At 37.2% G+C, this 20,589-nt stretch overlaps 2 protein-coding genes across 3 annotated transcripts; both read left to right on the forward strand.

Moving 5' to 3' along the window:
* The first annotated feature begins 388 nt into the window (after positions 1 to 388).
* On the forward strand, positions 389 to 3,500 carry otulina (OTU deubiquitinase with linear linkage specificity a). Its single transcript, XM_051882404.1, has 3 exons — positions 389 to 653; positions 882 to 1,003; positions 2,562 to 3,500. Exons 1-3 carry the CDS (start codon positions 543 to 545, stop codon positions 2,992 to 2,994), a joined length of 666 nt encoding a protein of 221 aa, XP_051738364.1. The 5' UTR covers positions 389 to 542; the 3' UTR covers positions 2,995 to 3,500.
* A 1,225-nt stretch (positions 3,501 to 4,725) lies between these two features.
* On the forward strand, positions 4,726 to 20,560 carry LOC127506186 (fibrous sheath CABYR-binding protein). Of its 2 annotated transcripts, none has more exons than XM_051882393.1 (11): positions 4,726 to 4,978; positions 6,564 to 6,983; positions 8,317 to 9,390; positions 9,920 to 10,096; positions 11,773 to 12,129; positions 12,512 to 12,597; positions 12,848 to 12,954; positions 13,185 to 13,328; positions 14,879 to 15,010; positions 18,064 to 18,337; positions 19,353 to 20,560. In XM_051882393.1, the coding sequence occupies exons 2-11, from the start codon at positions 6,832 to 6,834 to the stop codon at positions 19,565 to 19,567; spliced, it is 2,718 nt and encodes a 905-aa protein (XP_051738353.1). In that variant the 5' UTR covers positions 4,726 to 4,978; positions 6,564 to 6,831; the 3' UTR covers positions 19,568 to 20,560. The 2 variants fall into 2 exon arrangements, with proteins under 2 accessions (XP_051738353.1, XP_051738354.1); XM_051882394.1 differs by having other exon boundaries at positions 11,773 to 12,069.
* The last annotated feature ends 29 nt before the right edge of the window (positions 20,561 to 20,589 follow it).

Raw genomic sequence — 20,589 nt, forward strand, 5'->3', positions numbered from 1 at the left:
AGTGTACTTTTTCTTTTTGGAATTTTCAGTGTGAACATACTACTTGCACTATTTATACTTAAAAACGTCATAGAATAGTGCATAAGTACGCGAATTGGGACGCACCTTCTGTTTTTAGTACCTTTCTGGGCAGTGAAAAAGGAAATGATCTTGCTGGCAATGCAGGCCTCACTGAGCCATCGGATTTTATCAAAAAGATCTTAATTTGTGTTCTGAAGATGAACAAAGTTCTTACAGGTGTGGCATGACATGAGAGAGAGTAATGACTGAATTTTCATTTTTGGGTGAACTAACCCTTGAAATAAAATAATGCACTGCACAGGCAGACCAACAGGTGGCGATATGATGTGTAAAGAGGTCCAGAAGCGACCAGAAGAAGAAAACAGCCTCATATGCATTCTGATGACGTCAGTCACATGACCACGTGGAAGTGAATATGGTTTATGAATCCTGTCAGAGGCCGAAACCAGCATCTTTTACTCACTGGACACCTTTTACGTTGAGTTCACACTCAGTGAGATTAACTGTCGCGGTTCGCAAACATGTCGTGGGTGAAATCAGTGGCGTCTAGTGAGGATGTTTTTGACGAGGATGTAGATGATATAAGTCTGCAGAACAAAGAATGGAAATACAACATGGAAAAACGCGCAAAGGTACGTGAACAGTCATTTATCAATGATAAACCTTTCACAACATGCTTGTACTGAAATGTTTTATCGTTTTTATTCGTGTTTTTCCATCTAAATGAGTATTACATCGTTCATGCATTGTAAGATTTTTAAAAAAAAAAACACCGGTGACCATACAAAAGCAACAATCACGATGTGTAGCTAGTGAAAGCAGCGCAGTCTAGAAACGACTGCCGTGTGGTTTTCTGTCAGGATGGTTTCAGAGATGGCATTCATGCAGGGAAAGAAGCGTCACTACAGGCTGGTTTCAACATGGGATACATAGAAGGAGCCACTAAAATGACAGTCATCGGTCAGCTCAAAGGAATCATGAGGTAAGCAGGTGCATTTCTTATTTGTCATAATTTTAGGGCCTCTTTAGTAGAAATACATGCAACATACACCCACCAATAAGAGTAACTTATTATATAGTTGTCAGCGTTTTAGAGGTATTTTGTGGGTGTACGTTAACACTACATATTACAATCATTAAAATAAATCTTCATGATTATGCTTTACAATTAATGTACAGGGACAATCACGTGACTCCATACTTAAAATGGTGTGAGCATATGATTAAACTACAGTACTAGCAAACAAAGTACCGCTAACGGAAGTGTATGATCCCTGTTTGGTAGTGTTTGGGAACCAATTCCTAACGTGCTAGGGTTGTTGTACCAAAAATAGCTCAAAGGCAATCATTTGGGTTCTTAATGGTTGTCAAGTAGTGTTGTTATTATTAACTAAAACTTTTTAAATTTTTTTTCTTTAATAGAATTTTAAATATCAGATAAAAAAAAAAAAAAAAACCTTAAACTTAAAGTAACGAATAGTAGAAATGGTCCCTAAACAACTAACTGAAATACAAAATGAGCTAAATAAAAATATTTAAAAAAAAAAAAAAAAAAAAAAATGATAAAAACAAAACAAAATTACTAAAACTTGAAAGCTAATTCAGATATTAATAAATACTATAATAATATAGAGCTGCACGATTCTGGATCAATTGAGAATATCAGTTTTTTTGTTTAAAAAAAGAGGCCCCCAGATTCTGAAATAACAACTAAAAAAACAAACAAACAAAAAAAAACTAAAAACGTAATTTTCTAGATGTTCTGACAAAATGTGAATTGCTGCAGTCTATTTAAATAATATGTATATTGATTTAAATGAATGATTCAATGACGCACTCTTAAATACGTCACTTGTTTCCTTAGTGGACAAATCTCTTAAATGAATGATTGAATGACAAACTCATTTTTTAACACTCTTTTGTCATCACCTACTGGTGTAACAATGTAATTGAAGTTACATTTGAATTAAATTGAATCTTTATTTGAAGAATCAAGTTACCTTCAAAAAGTGATTGTCTATTTTGATTGCTACTGTAGACATCTGTGTTTATGTCCAAACTATAAACTTTTATCTTAGTACTTCAGTGATAACTTGAATTATTGTAACAGAAATAATGATACCACAAGGTTGAAAAGACAGCTTATGAAGCTGTTTCATAACTATACATGACAGCTGCTCTCTCTCTGGGTCAGCGGCAGCGCAAATGTAGATTTGAATGTTTGCTGTCATCATACTTAAGGTTTAATAGACAGGCGAATCGTTATTCTTAGGGATAAGATTGCAATCTTTCAATGATTAATCATGCAGCTCAAATAATACTTAAATAACACTGCTGTCAAGTTTACACCTTTGTTTACTCTGCTAGGACACCTGTGTGAGCTTGAGAAGAAGTGACATGTTACATAAACTGCATAATCTCTTTAATATGAGTTAAAATTAATTGTAAAAATGTCTCTCTGGGCCACTATACCTGAATCAAAATCCTAAATCTATTCTGTCCAATTTTTCTGTTGTTTTTGACCATGCCTTTTTTCACAGTGCCGTGCAATGCTGGTGTCAGGCTCAGCTGCCCGGAAGCCCAGCTTTAGCGTCTGTTACCGATCTGCTCCAGAGATTGGAGGCGCATGAGGACGGGCTGGTGGAGGCCATGAGAAAAGCCCAACAGAAGCCTCTACCTAGTGTGACCGAAATGGTGGATGACTTGGAGGACCTAAATGTGGAGCAAAGGAACCAGGGTGGAGAATCTAGATGCTCAAAAAATGGGGACTGTTGTGGGAGAGATGGAACGAACAATGATTGCTGTGGTAATGCCAGAGGCGTGAGTGAAGATTCAACAAGGATTCTTTCCCATGGTTCTTTCCCCACAACGCAGAGTTTCAAACAGTTGCTGCAGTGCTGCTTGGACCTAGTAACAGAACTGGGGCTTCCTGAAGAACTAAAACTTCACATTCAGCAGCTCATAGACACTTGAAGTGGATCCAGGGTTGTTTGTGGTGAACACTGCAGCAGACCGTCTGAATAACATCCTGTGTGGGCAGGAAACAACAAGCAAATTCTTGGAAATAAAATAGCCTGTGTATTAGTTGACTCAAATTGATAGTGTACTTCAGGGAGTTGTTTTTATTTAAGTGATGTGATTCTGTTGAACTGCATTTTTGCTGGATTAGTAGCACAACAACACTACATTTATTACCGTTGGCTTCTATTAATGATTTAACATAAAGTGCACCTGTGCCAGTTATTGAATCCAAATACACCCGTTTCTTTTAAAACAAAGATTCAGTCTTTGCTTTGTACCTCCATCCATTTATTTGTGTTATCAAACTTTATTTCAATGCATAATATGGCTAACACATTTTATAATTGAATATATTAACTTTGTATGTTGAAATGTGTGATTCTGATTACCACTGTAAATTCTGAGCTGTAACCTAATTGAGTTGCACATTTACCACCAAATAAAAGCTATTTATTTAATCAAGTGGTTATGTAATTTATTTATCAGAAGTTAATGTGAGCCATTTAATTAAATATGATCTATTTATGTAAACGTAACTGAGCTGTAACTTAATCTTGGAGCATGGGTTGGATATTATGTAACTAAGAGGTGCACATTTTATAATGTGTTATTTTTATCTCTGGGAATTCCAGCAGAATTTTGAATAAACTACCAGCATTTCTGTTTCGAGATGCAACTTTCTGAATTTTAATCTATCAGAGAAAGTGGACTGCCCTTGTGAAAAAGAAGCCTGCTTAATTGTATTGAATGTGCATTTGTGGTATACTTCATATCAAAAGTATATTTAAAAAAAAACATAATTGCAGATAATTTTAATGAAATAAAAGGCACTTAGAGTGCACTTTCATGACTGTTTCATAAGTATACTTTTTAAAAGTGCACTTTGTAATGTCAAATTAAGTTTTACTTTAAAGTACATTTTAAAGCATTGTTTTAATAATTTTTTTATCTTTCTTTAAAGTTTCGATAGAAATTACATTTAAGTTTACTATAAATGCTTCTTTTATATATTCTGCAGTACACTTTAACCACATTTCAAAGACAGTAGAAGTAATTATGAAATTACATATAAAAATGTACTTAAGTCCTACTTAACTGGGTCAAAAAAAAAAAAAAAAAACGTTTAAGTTAACTTTTAATTGCATTTAATAAAAATCTTAAACTTTCATTTCACTTTCATTGTATTTTCATTCAATTTCAAATAACATGCAATTAAGTATCTGAAAACATTACATACAGTGTGCACTTAAAGGGATAGTTCACCTAAAAATAATAGTTTATTTTTATTTTTCCATACTATGGAAGTCAATGGGGTCCATCAACTGTTTATGACATTCTTCAAAATATCTTTGTGTTCAGCAGAAGAAAGAAATTCATATAGTTTTGGAACAAATTGAGGGTGTGTATATGATGGCAGAATTTTCATTTTTGGGTGAAATATCCCTTTAAGTCCATTCTATTAAAGCATTAATTCTGTAATAAGAACCGTTTTAAAGGTATGCTAAAGTGTACTTCTTTTCACAAGAGTGGCTAAAGCAGCTGTCATAACTTTCCTAGTTCAGACAGACTGAGTTAATAGGTTCAAGATAGTTGTGTACTGTGTAGATGTACGCTAATGGACGTGGAGACCTTTGGAATCAGATTTCACTACATTCCTTTAATATGAGACCGTGCTCTGCCCTCTTCAAGTGCTTTAAATGAAGAACAAGAGCGAATAAAAGAAATCTCTGGCTTGAATTTTTCCTCTTTTGGCTAGGGTTAAAAAGGAAGTTACTCAATTAAAAACACGATATTATGAGTCTAAGGACCATGAAGTTCACAGTTTCCTGTGGCAGTATATTGACGGAAAGTGAAACTACAGTCATAATACACGTCGATCTTCCTGGACGCAAACATGGTTGTCTTGACAAGTAAAGGGAGAAATCTTCACATTTAGGTAGGAATTATGACATTTGAGTGTTTTAACATTCATGCCATGCGGATTTTGTCGATATGAAGTATCGATTAAACTCGCTAACAGCCACATGATGATGTTGACAGTTCATATTACAGTTCTTATGGTGCCTCTTATTAACCCTGAGCTTGGAAATCTCCGTTAAATACGTTCGGTTTAATTAAAGAATAGTTTAGCCTCTGTTTGTTGACGTAACATCGCTTTAGATTTACATGGAAGACAGAGTGTTGCAATATTATCTCTGGTAAACAGTGTCAACATTCAGAGTGTTGACGCTTGTGCCATGCGCCGCGAGACACCCTCACTCACCATGTATAATAATGTACAAACACACTAAAACTCAAAGGACTAACATTAATGTATGGCACATTATAGTGAAATTGAACAATAACATGAACGTCTCTGTAAAACTAAAAGTCTACTTGTGTATTTTAGCTGGTCGTCTGAAAATAGATGTAGCTAAAGTTTTTAAAAAAAGTAATCAATCAGCTTGAAAGCTAGAAATCTTATTTGTGTTTATATTTCGTGTCATTCTGGCACATGGAGTGACTTATGAAATATTTTGTGATATTGTGTATTTTAGCTTTAAGTTTAAAGTTGTTCAGCATGGGTAATTTCAAAGAAATTTAGCAAAGAATGGAAACTCCCTAACAAAAATGTACCTAACCTAAGGGGTTATAATTCATTCCACTTCCATAAATCTCTTCAATCTATTCACCAAAAAGATTTTAGACTAATTTACTGTTTTGTTCAGTTACTTAATCTTTCTGTCATTGTCTTTGAATCATTCACTCAGTTGATTCATTAAAAGCACGAAGTGACCCTCTACCTTCATTTACTATTTTTTTTTACATTACCCCACTAGTCCACTGAATGAGTAAATGAAAACCTGTGAGAGACGCAGACCGCTGAGTGTACATTGTTGTACACTCATTATTTAGACGCATTATGGGATTGAGTGCGCTCAGTAGTGTCCACTATATATGGTTTCAGACATCACTATAAATAGTTCGAAAAAACACATGAATTTCCCATGTGTTTTACATGTGATCACATTGATTTCACATGGGAACTGTTACTGTTTCAAAACCACATTTACCATGTGCAAAGTACAGTATGTGTTTCACACGTGACCAGATGTGTTTTTGGACATATGAAATTCATGTGGTTTTTCTCACCTGAAATAGTGCACTAAAGGGAATGGGGGGATTTCGGACAACCAGAGTCAAAGCAAACAAGTGGATTATAACAGTGCTTGTCTACTTTTTCAGCAGTTATGATTCTTGAAAGTATTTTTCCCACAGGGATTTTAAAAAAAAGTATTTGTTAAAGAGCTACAGTGCTCTTTAATGAAAGATAAGCGAAAGTTAAACCATGTTACAACATGCTTACAGTAATAAAAATAAATTTATTATGGAAATTTGGCAGAAACTGTGGTAAATATGTGCTAACCAAAACCTTCTGAATATTGACAACTGACAATTTTCATGCTGAATCTGTATTTTTACATGAAGAAATGGCATGTTTAATACTCATGATGGATTTTGTCTTTGCTTTTAATCTGCAGGTTTGAACAGATGACCAGATACTTAGAAGTGCAGTTTACGGTCAGCTCCTGTAGCTGGAATAGTCTTACAGATGTACTTTATTTACAGACACTGCTCAAATGTATTGGTACGAGACATGTAAGATCTTGTCTGGAGAAATAATATTTGTATATGGCTAGCGCTCTGGAAGTGGAAGCAGCTTGCACTTGATAACTGCACATCCTTCAGTCTGAACATAATCTAAGAAGAGTGGATTTATTGAAAGCTATCCCTGTATCCTGTGCCAACATGGGGAACAGTTTGGACTGTTGTGGACAAAAAAACCCATGTGACCATACAGAGGATGAGACTAAAGGTTTACTGCACAGCTCTGAATCAAAGACATCAACTAGAGCAGGAACAGAAGTAGGGATCAGTCCAACTTCAGATGAGGAGCACAGGTAAAGTTAAGAATTGTCCTTTTAACTTGAATTTCTCTAATTTATTAAAGGGTTAGTTCACCCAAACATGAAATTTCTGTCACTTATTACTCACCCTCATGTCGTTCCACACCCGTAAGACCTTTGTTCTTCTTCGGAACACAAATTAAGATATTTTTGATGAAATCTGAGGGTATCTGAACCACACATAGGCAGCAACGTCATTGCACCTTTTGATGTCCAGAAAGGTAGTTAAAAACATGGTTAAAATAGTCAACGTGACTACCAACGTGGTTCAACCTTAATGTTATGAAGCGACGAGAATACTTTTGTGTGCATATGTAGTGAACTCATTGCAGACTTCCTTGTTTACATCCAAACACCGAAACACAGGTGTCAGCCAATCAAATTGCCTTATGCAAATACCCTAACTCAGACGCTAGCCAATTGCATTCATGCAACACCGGAAAGTAAGGTAAGGTGATTATTTAAATTAGAGGCAACCACTGCATTTTAATCACAATCCAAACAAAGATGTTACACACATGTAGCATGAGCAGTTGCTTTAAATTAGATTGTATAATTTCAAGATTTAAAGCAAAAAAAAAAAAAAAAAAAATGCATGGTCTGACTTTAGCCTTGTGAAATTATGCTACATAAGACACACCTGTGCAAAAAAAAAAAACAGCAAACAGACTGAATGAAAATGCAAATTCACTTTCTGACAGTAGGTGGCAGTAGGAACAGCAGCGATATAGCGTTTCCTTGGTTAACGCTGTAAATAAAGCAGCGTTTCCTTCTAAACATCTCAATCAGCTCCCTAGTTTAGTAGTCAGGGCACTGATCAGGATGTCGGCCATTTTAAGGGCTGTCTCAATCGCAAAATCCTTCCAGTGCACTGAAACATTTGCTTCCTAAAAAGTCCCACAATGTACCATGGAAACCAGGGAGCATCGATGCTCACTATATTAACTTAACGGAAGTTCTGAAGCTTGAATCAAAAATCACGTGAGCCAACTCCTGATAGATGTTTTTAAAAATACAAACCATTTTCTCTATAGTGATGGCCAGGGTTTCCAGGTCCCAGAAAAATGTCCAGCCAAAACAAATGAAAACATTTACATGTAAACACACACAGTCTCGTGGTTATGTCCTCATAATATTGGTCAGTATTGCAACAATTTCTGAATTTTTTACTTTTGCAAATTATTATTTTTTTACTTATTTTTCATAGATGGTCTGAAGAGAGCTTTGTGTTGTGAATGTTTGAGTGGTACATCAAACTAGTAAATCCTGTTTTTCATGTTATTTCCATAACATCCACATTTCACTTAAATGCATTTCAAATCAACAGGCATGAAGAAGAAACAAAACCACAGCTGGATGAATTGATTATAACCAAGCAGCCAAATGCAGAGGCTCAAATTCCTAAAGCACAGAGCTCTTACTCTACAACAATATCAATGTTACGCACTGAAGTCTCTCTTGCTGCTGAAGTTAATGACATTGTTTCACCTGAAACGGCTCAAACAGAAGTTATAATCTTAGATAAAGAAACGCCAAAAAAAAAGACTGAAGTTACTGAAGAAATCCAAAACATTGCAGCTGAAGTCTCAGAAGCACCTCAAAACACAGTCGAAGCACCTGCTGAGATTGTTGCCTCAGTGAAAGGGGAGATAGAGGCTGAGCATGGATCAATTGAAAAGGTGGACGTTGCAGCTGCTCTGACAGATGATGCAGGTGTCACCGCAACCAGTTCAGACTCAACAGTCGCACCTGCTGAGGAGACACCTGTTGAGGAAGCACCTGTTCAGGAGGTAACTGTGCTTACTCAGGTAGAAGCTAAGAAGAACTTCTCCGAACCAGAGCCAGAAACACACATGGAGATGATTGCAGATGAGAAGAAAGTAATCCAAACTGAGGAACTGCCTCTGAATGACACCACTGAAGTGGCACATGAAAAAGCTGGTCTCAATGACATTGGGGATGTTTCATTGATGGACAACAGCAGCACAGAACCTGACTCATGCATTTTAGCTCAGTCTAATGAGTTGGATGTTACTGAGAAAAGCGTAGCTGAAGTGACTGCTGAGGAACCCATCACTGAGCCAACAGCTGAAGTGGAGGAGAAACGTTCAGAAGAAACCCATTCTGAGATGGCAGAACAGGAGGAGGAAACATCTGAAGCTTCTCAAACTCAGGAACATTCGCAGGAAGTTTCATCTCCAGGTATGGATATTACCAATGCACTAGCTCCTGGCATTGAAAACGGGCTAGTGAAGGACTCTGAGAATGAAAGAAATGCTGATGTCATAATTGTGGAAGAGTTGCCTCAAGAAGAAGACATAGTCCAGAAACCAAATGAGGAAGCCTTGGAAACTGAGAGTCAAGAGCAACTGCCATCTAAGCCCTCTACACAAACTGAAAGGTAATGAATTCTTTAAGAATTAAATAAAATAAAATACCAACTTTGATTGGAAGCAAAAAAGCATCTGACAATCAGACAAAAATACAAAGGTATAAGACTATGTACTTAACTGCTTAGGGAGGGAATAAACTACAATCCCATGAAGAATTGCAAACAGTATAATCAAATTAAAAATGGAGAAATATAAAACTATGCATTAAAAATGTTGATTATATATGAGTGGGCGGGGCTTAATAGATCTTTTGGCACATTTTACTTGTTTCGATTCTCTGATTGGTGGAAGTTTCTGTACAGAATCATGGGTAATGTAGTTTTTCACCACGAATTCCACTGTTAAACACTATTATTATAAAACTAAGTTGAAATAATGCGGGTTGACGGCTTCAACAGAAGCAAATATTATCAATTAACAACCTTGTAGCTCCCTATGGAAAAAATAAATGGAGTTTTTACTTCTGGAACCTGAATGTTGCACTCTATAACCCTGGTTCATATGCGGATTCTAACCAGTCTCTCTATTCTGTTACAGCACTATTGAGGTGAACAAACCTGAAGTCACAGACATTATGACAGATCTAGAAAAGAGTGAAAAGGTTGCAGAGCAAGAGCGTGAGGCTACAGAACCAACTCAGAATGGCCTGGACTCCACATGTGCCTCAGTGCCATCAAGCCCTATTGAGAAAACCAGAGCCCCTGAGCCAATGAGGTTAGTACTTCCTGCTGTTCACTATTATTACCGTTAGGTGGCGCAAAACTCTCATGAGTAGTTATTAGTTAGTAGTATAATCTCACCAGTCATAATAGCAATGAATTGACAAAGTTTGTCATGTCAAGCCACACAACTTACAATTTAGTACAAACACTAAGATTAGTGTAGCGATATTGTGTCAACATTACTTGCAGAAATCAGACTTTTGTTTACTTAAATGAGTCACTGTTCATGTTAACACCATAAATTTGTTATATTCATGACTTTGTCTTTTAATGTGTGATTAGGCTACATGATGTATCAGGTCTAAGCAGTGTTTATCAGGTTTTTTTTTTTCTTTACAATTCCTCAAGACAATTGCTGTCTGAACCGCATTCCTTTCATTCATATTTTGAGAACATGTTTTTTGTGATTGTAGATTATAGTGACCTTTGACTTAGTTTAAGGCTATGAAATGGTCACATTTAGACAGTTGGAATAATTCCTTAGGAACGTGTATATATAAATACATATATATATATATATATATATATATATAATTTTTTTTTTTTTTTTTTTTTTTATGTATTTTTATATTTATAAATATATATCTACATACACTATATTGCCAAAAGTTTTGGGACGCCTGCCTTTACGTGCACATGAATTTTAATGGCGTCCCATTCTTAATCTGTAGAGTTTAATATGGAGTTCGCCCACCCTTTGCAGCTATAACAGCCTCAACTCTTCTGGGAAGGCTTTCCACAAGGTTTAGGAGTGTGTTTATGGGAATTTGGGAAGCGCATTTGTGAGGTCAGGCAGTGATGTTGGCGAGAAGGCCTGGCTCGCAGTCTCCGCTCTAATTCATCCCAAAGGTTCTATCGGGTTGAGGTCAGGACTCTGTGCAGGCTAGTCAAGTTCCTCCACACCAGACTCGCTCATCCATGTCTTTTTGGACCTTGCTTTGTGCACTGGTGCGCAGTCATGTTGGAACAGGAAGGGGCCATCCCCAAACTGTTCCCACAAAGTTGGGAGTATAAAATTGTCCAAAATGTTTTGGTATGCTGAAGCATTAAGAGTTCCTTTCACTGGAACTAAGGGGCCAAGCTCAACCCCTGAAAAACAACCCCACACCATAATCCCCCCTCCACCAAACTTTACACTTGGCACAATTTTCACGAATGGACTTATTGCACAGGTGGCAACCTATCACGGTACCACACTTGAATTCACTGAGCTCCTGAGAGCGACCCATTCTTTCACAAATGTTTGTAGAAGCAGTCTGCATGCCTAGGTGCTTGATTTTATACACCTGTGGCCATGAAAGTGATTGGAACAGAAAAGAAAACCGTTGTTTTCAATTATAGCAGTAATATTTCACAGTTTTACTGCTTTACTGTATTTTTGATCAAATAAATGCAGCCTTAATGAACATATGAGACATTAAAAAAATCTTAGACCCCAGACTTTTGAACGATAGTACATATCTATACTTTAGGAACAGATATTTGCAATATTTTGGGTCTTAATGTAGTTTATGGCCTTAAAAAGTATAAAATAATAACAAAAAATATAAAAAGAAAATGCAATTTAAAATATATGTATAAAACATGCATGTAATGTTTTTAAAAAAGTAGTGAGACACCAGATTGTCAGAACTGCCCAATAACCACTCAACCATTTCCCATTAACAGTGATTCTGTGGATGTAGAAAACACTGAGGCCAAAGGTGAGGTTACTGTGGTGAGTGATGCAAAATTACTGGAGGAAGTTGTAAAAGGTGTTGCAGAGACTGGACCTCAACAAACAGAAGAGGAAAAGGAAATACAGGAAAAGGAAGCTAGTGTGGCCCAGGAAAATGAAGGAAAAGAAGACACTTCCGACACCCCAAAAGAAGAGATCATTTTTAGCAGTGGCATTGTAGAGATGATGCTTATACCTTCAAAAGAGACAGAAGAAAGCCTGGAGGAAGTGCAAGAGCCACTGGATGAGTATGTCACTCTTTCATTCAGGTTTTCCAGCAATAGGAAAAGACTAGACCATGAAGTATTGTGAGTATAATCTATATACTCACATATAATGTAAATATATATATATATATATATATATATATATATATATATATATAGATATAGATAGATATATACATAAGTATTGACCAATCAGCATAAAGGAATTTTGAGCCATCTGATTTATAATAGTGCATGAGGAACTTTCGTATACATTATGTGAACAACTGATGTAAAAGAGCTGAAAAATAATGACAAAGCTTCTTTAGATCCAGACAGATAAACTTGACCTTCATGATGAATCATTATCATCTGGATGTGAGTTGTACATGTTGAACTTTAATATAGATCTTCCAACTAGACTCCTCATGACTGCTTATCATTGTGAATATCATATGCATTATAGTTCCTCTTTCTGTTGCAGGAGTGCAGACCTGTATCTTGGAGCTGAGGAGATTGAAATGGGAGCCAGCAATAACAAGCCATCCAAACCACTGCTAGAGCTCACAAGTATTAAAGATTTGTTTGTTTATGTCACAGTATATATCTGCTATGGCAATATCAGTCATTATATGCATCCACCAGCCACTAACATTACAGTTAAGGAAAAATTTTAGAGATTATGAGATTATGATATTATTGTGAAAATGTGACTGGGCCCTGTTGTCCTTTTTTTTTTTTTTTTTTTTTGAAAGATACTAGTCCAAAGGTTTTCTGCATCCATCTCATTGGATATTTATGTGTTTTTCTTCTTGTCTAGTTCCTGGTGTAGAGACCAGATGTAGCTTAGCACCAGCTGTGGACATACTGGCCTACAGTGAGCAAGAATGGAAGGGGAACACATCCAAAAGCACCCTCATCAGAAAGGTGACCTAACTAACTTTCTTTTTTTCTTCTTCTTCTTTTTTTGTGAAATGTTATGCTTAAAGTATACTTTTTTCTTTTCTTTTTTTAATAAATGTAATTTGGTTTGGTATTTTGCTTTAAGTTTTAAGTGTGCTTAAAGTATCCAAATGCTTTTTGGGGCCACTGTAATCTAGTTTGACCTGTCTGTGCTTGTTGTAGAAGTCTGACTTGCTTCAGTGTGTTTGTTTCAGGGCTACAGTGAGATGTCCCGTAGCTTCAGTGGTCTGAGGAGAGTCAGAGGGGATAATTACTGTGCCCTCCGTGCCACGCTGTACCAGGTGCTGGCGACCAGCTCAAACATGCCCACCTGGATAGAGGATGAAGGCTTTCTATTGGTGAGGAGACCCTTCTAGAGCTCAGTCAGGGTAGATGCCATAATTTTACATTAAAGGGGTAATTCATTGTTGGCAAGAACTTGGCTATCTATGTAGTAGAAGATGGATTGTTTTTTCTTCTTTAAATCAGTACTACCTGACTAGAGAAATCAGAGAAAACATCCTGTGGTGTTAACAAAAAGTAGGGAGGTTTCAACACCTATAATGCTCTGGGCTTGATCCGATTGTCTATTGGCGGGAATATAAAAATGCAAATGTACAATCAGTAGTTTAAAACTAACAAAAGCCCTGGAGGTGTTAAATGTGTCAAAACGTGTCATCTGGCAGACTTTAGCAGACAAATAAACCAGGAGATGTGGGTGCAGGTAACATGGAGAAAGAGCACACATTGTTCATTTACATTTACTACCGACATTATGAAAATACAAAGCTGGTTGAAAATCGGCAAACTTTCTTTTTAAAGGCACAATATGTAAGATTTTTTGATTAAAATAGTGTTATATATTTTGTTGACTTGTGTACTTAAATTATCCTAGATGTTTCCTAGAATGTTTAAATCCAGAGAAATCCGTGTCTGTGCGTCGTCTATCAATGACATCATACCTGCGTTACCCTCGATTTCGTAGAAACATTGGAAACACCAAAGATACTTTAATATATTATGTTTTATTACACAAGGGAACAACTGTTTGGATACATTCATTGACAGACAACTAATCATTGTTATATAGCTCAACACGTTTTGTCTTATTGTTTGAATCTTGTTTTTTTTATTTTCCGAGAGGACCATGTTTTTACCATGCCTCAGAGAAAAACACTATTTTGTCAAGTGGCTAACATAGAATAATCAGATGCAGCTTTATTTTTTAGTAACAGTACTACAGCATTTTCTCTGTCATACAATATGTTTTAAAATTAATTCCATGCCATTTAGCAACACAAGCCGTCCAGCATTTATTAATATGAAATTCTAATATTGATCTAGCTTACTGCAGTGTGCAACAGGTGTCTCATAGCAACCGCCGAGCGAACGCAGTGTAACATAATTTTCAACACACTCAGATGTATTTTAAAATGATAAACAGCGCTGCATTTCCTCACATACGCTTGACCGGAAGAAGCAGAAGCTGCGACTGTGGCTTAATAAAATGTGTCACACTCTTCTCTCATTAGCAATCGCTCTAGTGGCCTCGTTCTGCTCCCACAGCACTCAGCCCTGCTCTGCTTCATACTACAGTAACGTTAATAGTATCATCTATGAAAATTATTTTTGCCCGAGTCCCGTCAGATTTTTTACCACTGGCTGTGAGGTGAAAACAACATCTCCCATGATTCCACGCTCAATCTTGACATCATCAAGCTACGCCTTTGTTATGAATAGGCGACCTCTAGCGGCAAAAAATTACATATTATTCCTCTAACTAAAAACATGCTTTACATTTTAAATTGTTCTAGATTACATATGGCCTCTACCCGGACTAGGGTTTATAATATAACACTCTATGTGATGCTTTCTAGCTCAGATTAACAGCTGCTGGTTTTTCTCACAGTTGCCAGAGACGATTGAAGCTCAGGAACATTTGATTGGTGGATGGGTGTTTCCCCCAGAATGCAAGTGGGCAAGTGAGAAGGAGGACTCTGTGGAGAGACTGAAATACTATTTGGATCTCCTTAAAAAGAAGGTGAATCTTTGTTTTTAATAAAAAAACATTATATTCAAGAATATATATAAATGTAAATCCATTGGCATCCTGTCTCAAAAGACACTGAAATCTGCACCTTGGGGTCTCTAGTCATTTGTTGAGTTACAGTGTCTGCCATGACTATAGAGACCAATTCTTGAAAGACATATTCTGTTGCAATTACTGCAAGTGTAGATCAAGCCTGTCTCTGTGGATGTTGGGTCTGCTCTCTGTCATCTGCGCTCCCTCCTCTCTTTCCACTGGAGCTCTCTCCTCTTTTCTGTAATTTTGATGCTTAATTTGATAGCGAGCCTCCATCTATCATGATCTATGGCTGCATCTTCCAAGTCTTCTGGATTGATGTTGCTTGCCTTCAGGTCTTGTTTGCACACATCTTTGTAGCAAAGTACAGGCCTTCCTGCTGGCCTGGAGCCAGTGGCAAGTTCACTGTACAGCAGGTGTTTGGGGATTCAGATGTGTCTGGGTGAGCAAGGCAAGCATACTAGGTATCCCCACCTGCACAAGAATTTTTTTTGGAATGTGGTCCAATGATGCCCAAAATCCTTTTTAGATTGCGTAGTGTAGATGGAAGACATTGATTCTGCTTTCTTAGTGGGAATATAGGATCCATGTTTCACTGCTGCAGAGCAGTGTGTTGAGTACACAGACTTGGTACACCATCTTGGGGGGTGTGGAAGAAATTCCCCTACGCACCTGACTTAAGTTAACCTGGGGCGTCTCCTAATCGACACCCAAGCGTAGTGTATATGTATAATTCTCTGTACTAGGTAAAAGCAAATTTGGATTCCTTGATACTTCAGCTTGTTGTTATAAGGTTAGCTATATACAGTGCATCCGGAAAGTATTCACAACACTTCACTTTTTCCACATTTTGTTATATTACAGCCTTATTACAAAATTGATTAAATTCGTTATTTTCCTCAAAATTCTACAAACAATACCCCATTATGACAATGTGAAAGAAGTTTGTTTGAAATCTTTGCAAATTTATTAAAAAATAAAAAAAACTTGTGGACGCTACATGTTGGGTCTGCTCTCTGTCAAATAAAAACGAAAAAATCACATGTACATAAGTATTCACAGCCCTTGCCACGACACTCAAAATTGAGCTCAGGTGTATCCTGTTTCCACTGATCATCCTTAAGATGTTTCTACAACTTGATTGGAGTCCACCTGTGGTAAATTCAGTTGATTGGACATGATTTGGAAAGGCACACACCTGTCTATATAAGGTCCCACAGTTAACAGTGCATGTCAGAGTACAAACCAAGCCATGAAGTCCAAGGAATTGTCTGTAGACCTCCGAGATCGAGGCACAGATCTGGGGAAGGGTACAGAAAAATTTCTGCAGCATTGAAGGTCCCAATGAGCACAGTAAATGGAATAAGTTTGGAACCACCAGGACTCTTCCTAGAGTGGGCTGCCCAGCCAAACTGAGCGATCGGGGGAGAAGGGGAGGTGACCAAGAACCTGATGGTCACCATTTCTGCAGCACTCCACCAATCAGGTCTGTATGGTAGAGTGGCCAGACGGAAGCCACTCCTCAGTAAAAGGCACAGGAGTTTGCCAAAAGGCACCTGAAGGACTCTCAGACCATGAGAAACAAAATTCTCTAGTCTGATGAAACAAAGATTGAACTCTTTGGCCTGAATAGGAAGCGTCATGTCTGGAGGAAACCAGGCACTGCTCATTACCTGGCCAATACCATCCCTACAGTGAAGCATGGGGGTGGCGGCACATGCTGTGGGGATGTTTTTCAGTAGCAGGAACTGGGATACTAGTCAGGATCAAGGGAAAGATGAATGCAGCAATGTACAGAGACATCCTTGATGAAAACCTGCTCCAGAGCGCTCTGGACCTCAGACTGGAGTAAAGGTTCATCTTCCAACAGGACAATGACCCTAAGCACACAGCCAAGATAACAAAGGAGTGGCTACGGGACAACTCTGTAAATGTCCTTGAGTGGCCCGGCCAGAGCCCAGACTTGAACCTGATTGAACATCTCTGGAGAGATCTGAAAATGGCTGTGCACCGACGCTGCTCATCCAACCTGATGAAGCTTGAGGTCCTGCAAAGAAGAATGGGAAAAACTGCCCCAAAAATAGGGGGACTTGAGGCTTTAATTGGTGCCAAAGGTGCTTCAACAAAGTATTTGAGCAAAGGCTGTGAATACTTATGTACATGGGATTTTTTTTGTTTTTTATTTTTAATAAATTGTGGTACTTCCAGGGGCTCATGGGGCGTGAGAAGGCCGGAGAGTGCACCTTCGTGGGCATGGTGCAGATTTATATACAGAAATTTTTCTGTACCCTTCCCCAGATCTGTCCCTCGATCTCAGAGGTCTACAGACAATTCCTTGGACTTCATGGCTTGGTTTGTACTCTGACATGTACTGTTAACTGTGGGACCTTATATAGACAGGTGTGTGCCTTTCCAAATCATGTCCAATCAACTGAATTTACCACAGGTGGACTCCAATCAAGTTATAGAAACATCTCAAGGATGATCAGTGGAAACAGGATGTACCTGAGCTCAATTTTGAGTGGCATGGCAAAGGCTGTAAATACTTATGTACATGTGATTTTTTTTTTTTTTTTTTTTTTTTTAATACATTTGTAAAGATTTCAAACAAACTTCTTTCACATTGTCATTATGGGGTATTGTTTGTAGAATTTTGAGGAAAATAATGAATTTAATCCATTTTGGAATAAGGCGGTAACAACAAAATTTGGAAAAAGTGAAGCACTGTGCTTTCCGGATGCACTGTATATAAAAAAACTAGCTGTCTAGTTCCTCTTCCCCTTTTGTTATATTCAGACACTAACTTTGGCTGTGTTGGGGACTTTGGGGACTTGCAGTTATGTTTAATTAAAAAAATTCCTTAACAGGGGGCAGTACGATTTTTTTTAAAGAAATACTTTTATTTATACTTGCATGTACATGCAAAGTACATGCACTTTGTGTGGTTAATCAGATAAAAACATTATCATAATTTGTCTTTTCTTGTATTTGTGTCTTCCTTGTTTATTTAGTGGCAGGCAGCAGCGGCATGTGAGAGCCCAGAGGAGAAGCAGAATCTGTGTGAACATGTGTTTCAGAGTGGAGAGGAGGAGTATGGTCTTCTGGAAGCACTCAAGTTTCTGATGCTGGCCAAAGCCATTGATCTTCATCAAAAAATGGTGGCAGATCAAGAAGTGCCTGTGTTCTGCTGGCTTCTTTTTGCCCGCGACACATCAGAAAACCCCAAAACCCTCCTGGCCAATCACCTGAGCCAGATTGGCTTCAGTGGAGGGGTAGAACAGGCAAGTACGGTGACACTGACAAACTTACAGCTCTGTCTCTCTATTCTTCAATGTGAAGACTTTTTCTTAAAGGGTTGGTTCACCCAAAAATTACATTTCTCTCATTAATTACTCACTTTCATGTCGTTCCACACCAGTAAGACCTTAGTTCATCTTCGGAACACAAATTATGATATTTTTGATCAAATCCAATGGCTCAGTGAGGCCTGCATTGACAGCAAGATAATTAACACTTTCAAATGTCCAGAAAGGTACTAAAGACATATTTAAAACAGTACATGTGACAGTGGTTCAACCTTAATGTTATGAAGCGACGAGAATAATTTTTGTGCACCAAAAAAACAAAATAACAACTTTATTCAACAATATCTAGTGATAGGCTATTTCAAAATACTGCTTCATGAAGCTTTACGAATCTTTTGTTTTGAATCAGTGGTTCAGAGCGTGTATCAAACTGGCAAAGTCACGTGATTTCAGTAAATGAGGCTTTATTACATCATAAGTGTTTCGAAACGTTTAAAAATTTCAATGGTTCACCACTGGGGGCATGACTCTACCAGTTTGATACACGCTCCGAACCACTGATTCAAAACAAAAGATTCGTAAAGCTTCGAAGCTTCATGAAGCAGTATTTTGAAATCGCGAATTACTAGATATTGTTGAATAAAGTCACTATTTTGTTTTTTGATGCACAGAAATTATTCTCGTCGCTTCATAACATTAAGGTGGAACCACTGTAGTCACATGAACTGTTTTAAATACGTCTTTAGTAGATTTCTGGGCATTTGAAAGTGTTAATTGTCTTGCTGGCAATGCAGGCCTCACTGAGCCATCGATTTTTTTTTTTTATTAAAAATTTCTTAATTTGTGTCCGAAGATAAACGAAGGTCTTACGGGTGTGGAACAACATGAGGGTGAGTTCTTAATGACAGAATTTTCATTTTTGGGTGAACTAACCCCTATTTATATCCTGGCAAAAAATACAAGCTAAATTGTTTTGCTTTGTGTGTTGTAGGTAGAGATGTTTCTATTGGGCTATGCCTTAAAGCACACCATTCAAGCCTTCCGTCTGTACATGACTGACACAGAGGAGTTTGTGTCACATTACCCGGATGACCACAAGCAGGAGTGGCCCTGCGTGTGTATCGTCACAGAGGACGATCGCCATTACAACGTCCCTGTCAGGAGGACCGTTCAACACCAGCACATTCAACAGGATATCATGATGACCTAACAATAGAGACATCAGAGAACAAATCTGATCTACAAAGTGGCATGATGATTTGTTTCTGATATGATCTGTTGGTCATCCAATGAATAAAAAGGTGAAGGGAATTTACAGCAATCTACTGAGATCAAATTGCAAGCAGAAGTGCTCAGGTTTTTTCCCCCAAATGAATCACAGAACGAACATCTGCCTGTCAGTAAATGCTGTGATGATTAACACTGGTTCAGAAAGGAAAAGAAAAACCTTACTGCCTTTTTACTTAACCGTGATATTTTTTTTTGTATTATGCACTGTTGGAAATTGCGTTGATTTACATTGTCAATGTTAAAAAAAAATACTAAAGAGTTTACAACAATAATTTTAGAGAATTTTAATTCAAAAGAATGTGTTGTGAGTATAGTAAGGAAAATGAGATTATGGTCAACTTACTGTAAGTTCTTAGTTGAATTTATATTGTTAGAGACTGTCATTTTTAAAAGCATTGCTACTTATAAATGGACAAATTGTGACAGTAGAAGTTTCCCATACTGGTTTTGATTTTTACTGCCATGACTGTTTTTTGAACTCTTTAAATGAGGTTCTACACAAAATATCACCAGTTTTAAAATTAGAGCACTTAGACTCTTAAGAAAGACATAACTTTGGTTGCCATATGTTATGTTTACATGTTCTTAACAGACACCGAAAGCAACAATAACGTGCATAAACCACGTTAACAAGCAGCTTGTGAAACGCACAGATGCCAAGAAGAGTTCAAGATATCTTAATATTTAGCTCATTGTGGAGTTAAGGAAAAACTACTTGCACTTTTTATTTTTTGTTTTTGTTTTTTTCCCTGCTTATCTGAATTTTTGTATTTATCATTTAAGATTAACACTGAATAACTTGATTGCCAAATATACAAAAAGTTATACAGTATTGGTTGTAAAAAGCTAATTTTTTCAAGAACTGGAAGACAAGATCATTTGAGGAAATATGAATAAAATATTCTATGACTCACTTCAGCCTCTCAATTTAATATGCACAAA

The sequence above is a fragment of the Ctenopharyngodon idella genome, chromosome 23, assembly GCF_019924925.1.
Source record: "Ctenopharyngodon idella isolate HZGC_01 chromosome 23, HZGC01, whole genome shotgun sequence".
In the NCBI taxonomy this organism is placed as follows: Eukaryota; Metazoa; Chordata; class Actinopteri; order Cypriniformes; family Xenocyprididae; genus Ctenopharyngodon; species Ctenopharyngodon idella.

Excerpts from the sequence above, each read along its gene's own strand:
- otulina (XM_051882404.1), top strand. The coding sequence starts at position 543 with ATGTCGTGGGTGAAATCAGTGGCGTCTAGTGAGGATGTTTTTGACGAG. Across the intron at positions 654-881 it reads ACATGGAAAAACGCGCAAAG|GATGGTTTCAGAGATGGCAT; the intron begins GTACGTGAACAG and ends GTTTTCTGTCAG. Across the intron at positions 1,004-2,561 it reads CAGCTCAAAGGAATCATGAG|TGCCGTGCAATGCTGGTGTC; the intron begins GTAAGCAGGTGC and ends CTTTTTTCACAG.
- LOC127506186 (XM_051882393.1), top strand. The coding sequence starts at position 6,832 with ATGGGGAACAGTTTGGACTGTTGTGGACAAAAAAACCCATGTGACCAT. Across the intron at positions 13,329-14,878 it reads AGGATGAAGGCTTTCTATTG|TTGCCAGAGACGATTGAAGC; the intron begins GTGAGGAGACCC and ends TTTTTCTCACAG. Across the intron at positions 15,011-18,063 it reads TGGATCTCCTTAAAAAGAAG|TGGCAGGCAGCAGCGGCATG; the intron begins GTGAATCTTTGT and ends TTGTTTATTTAG.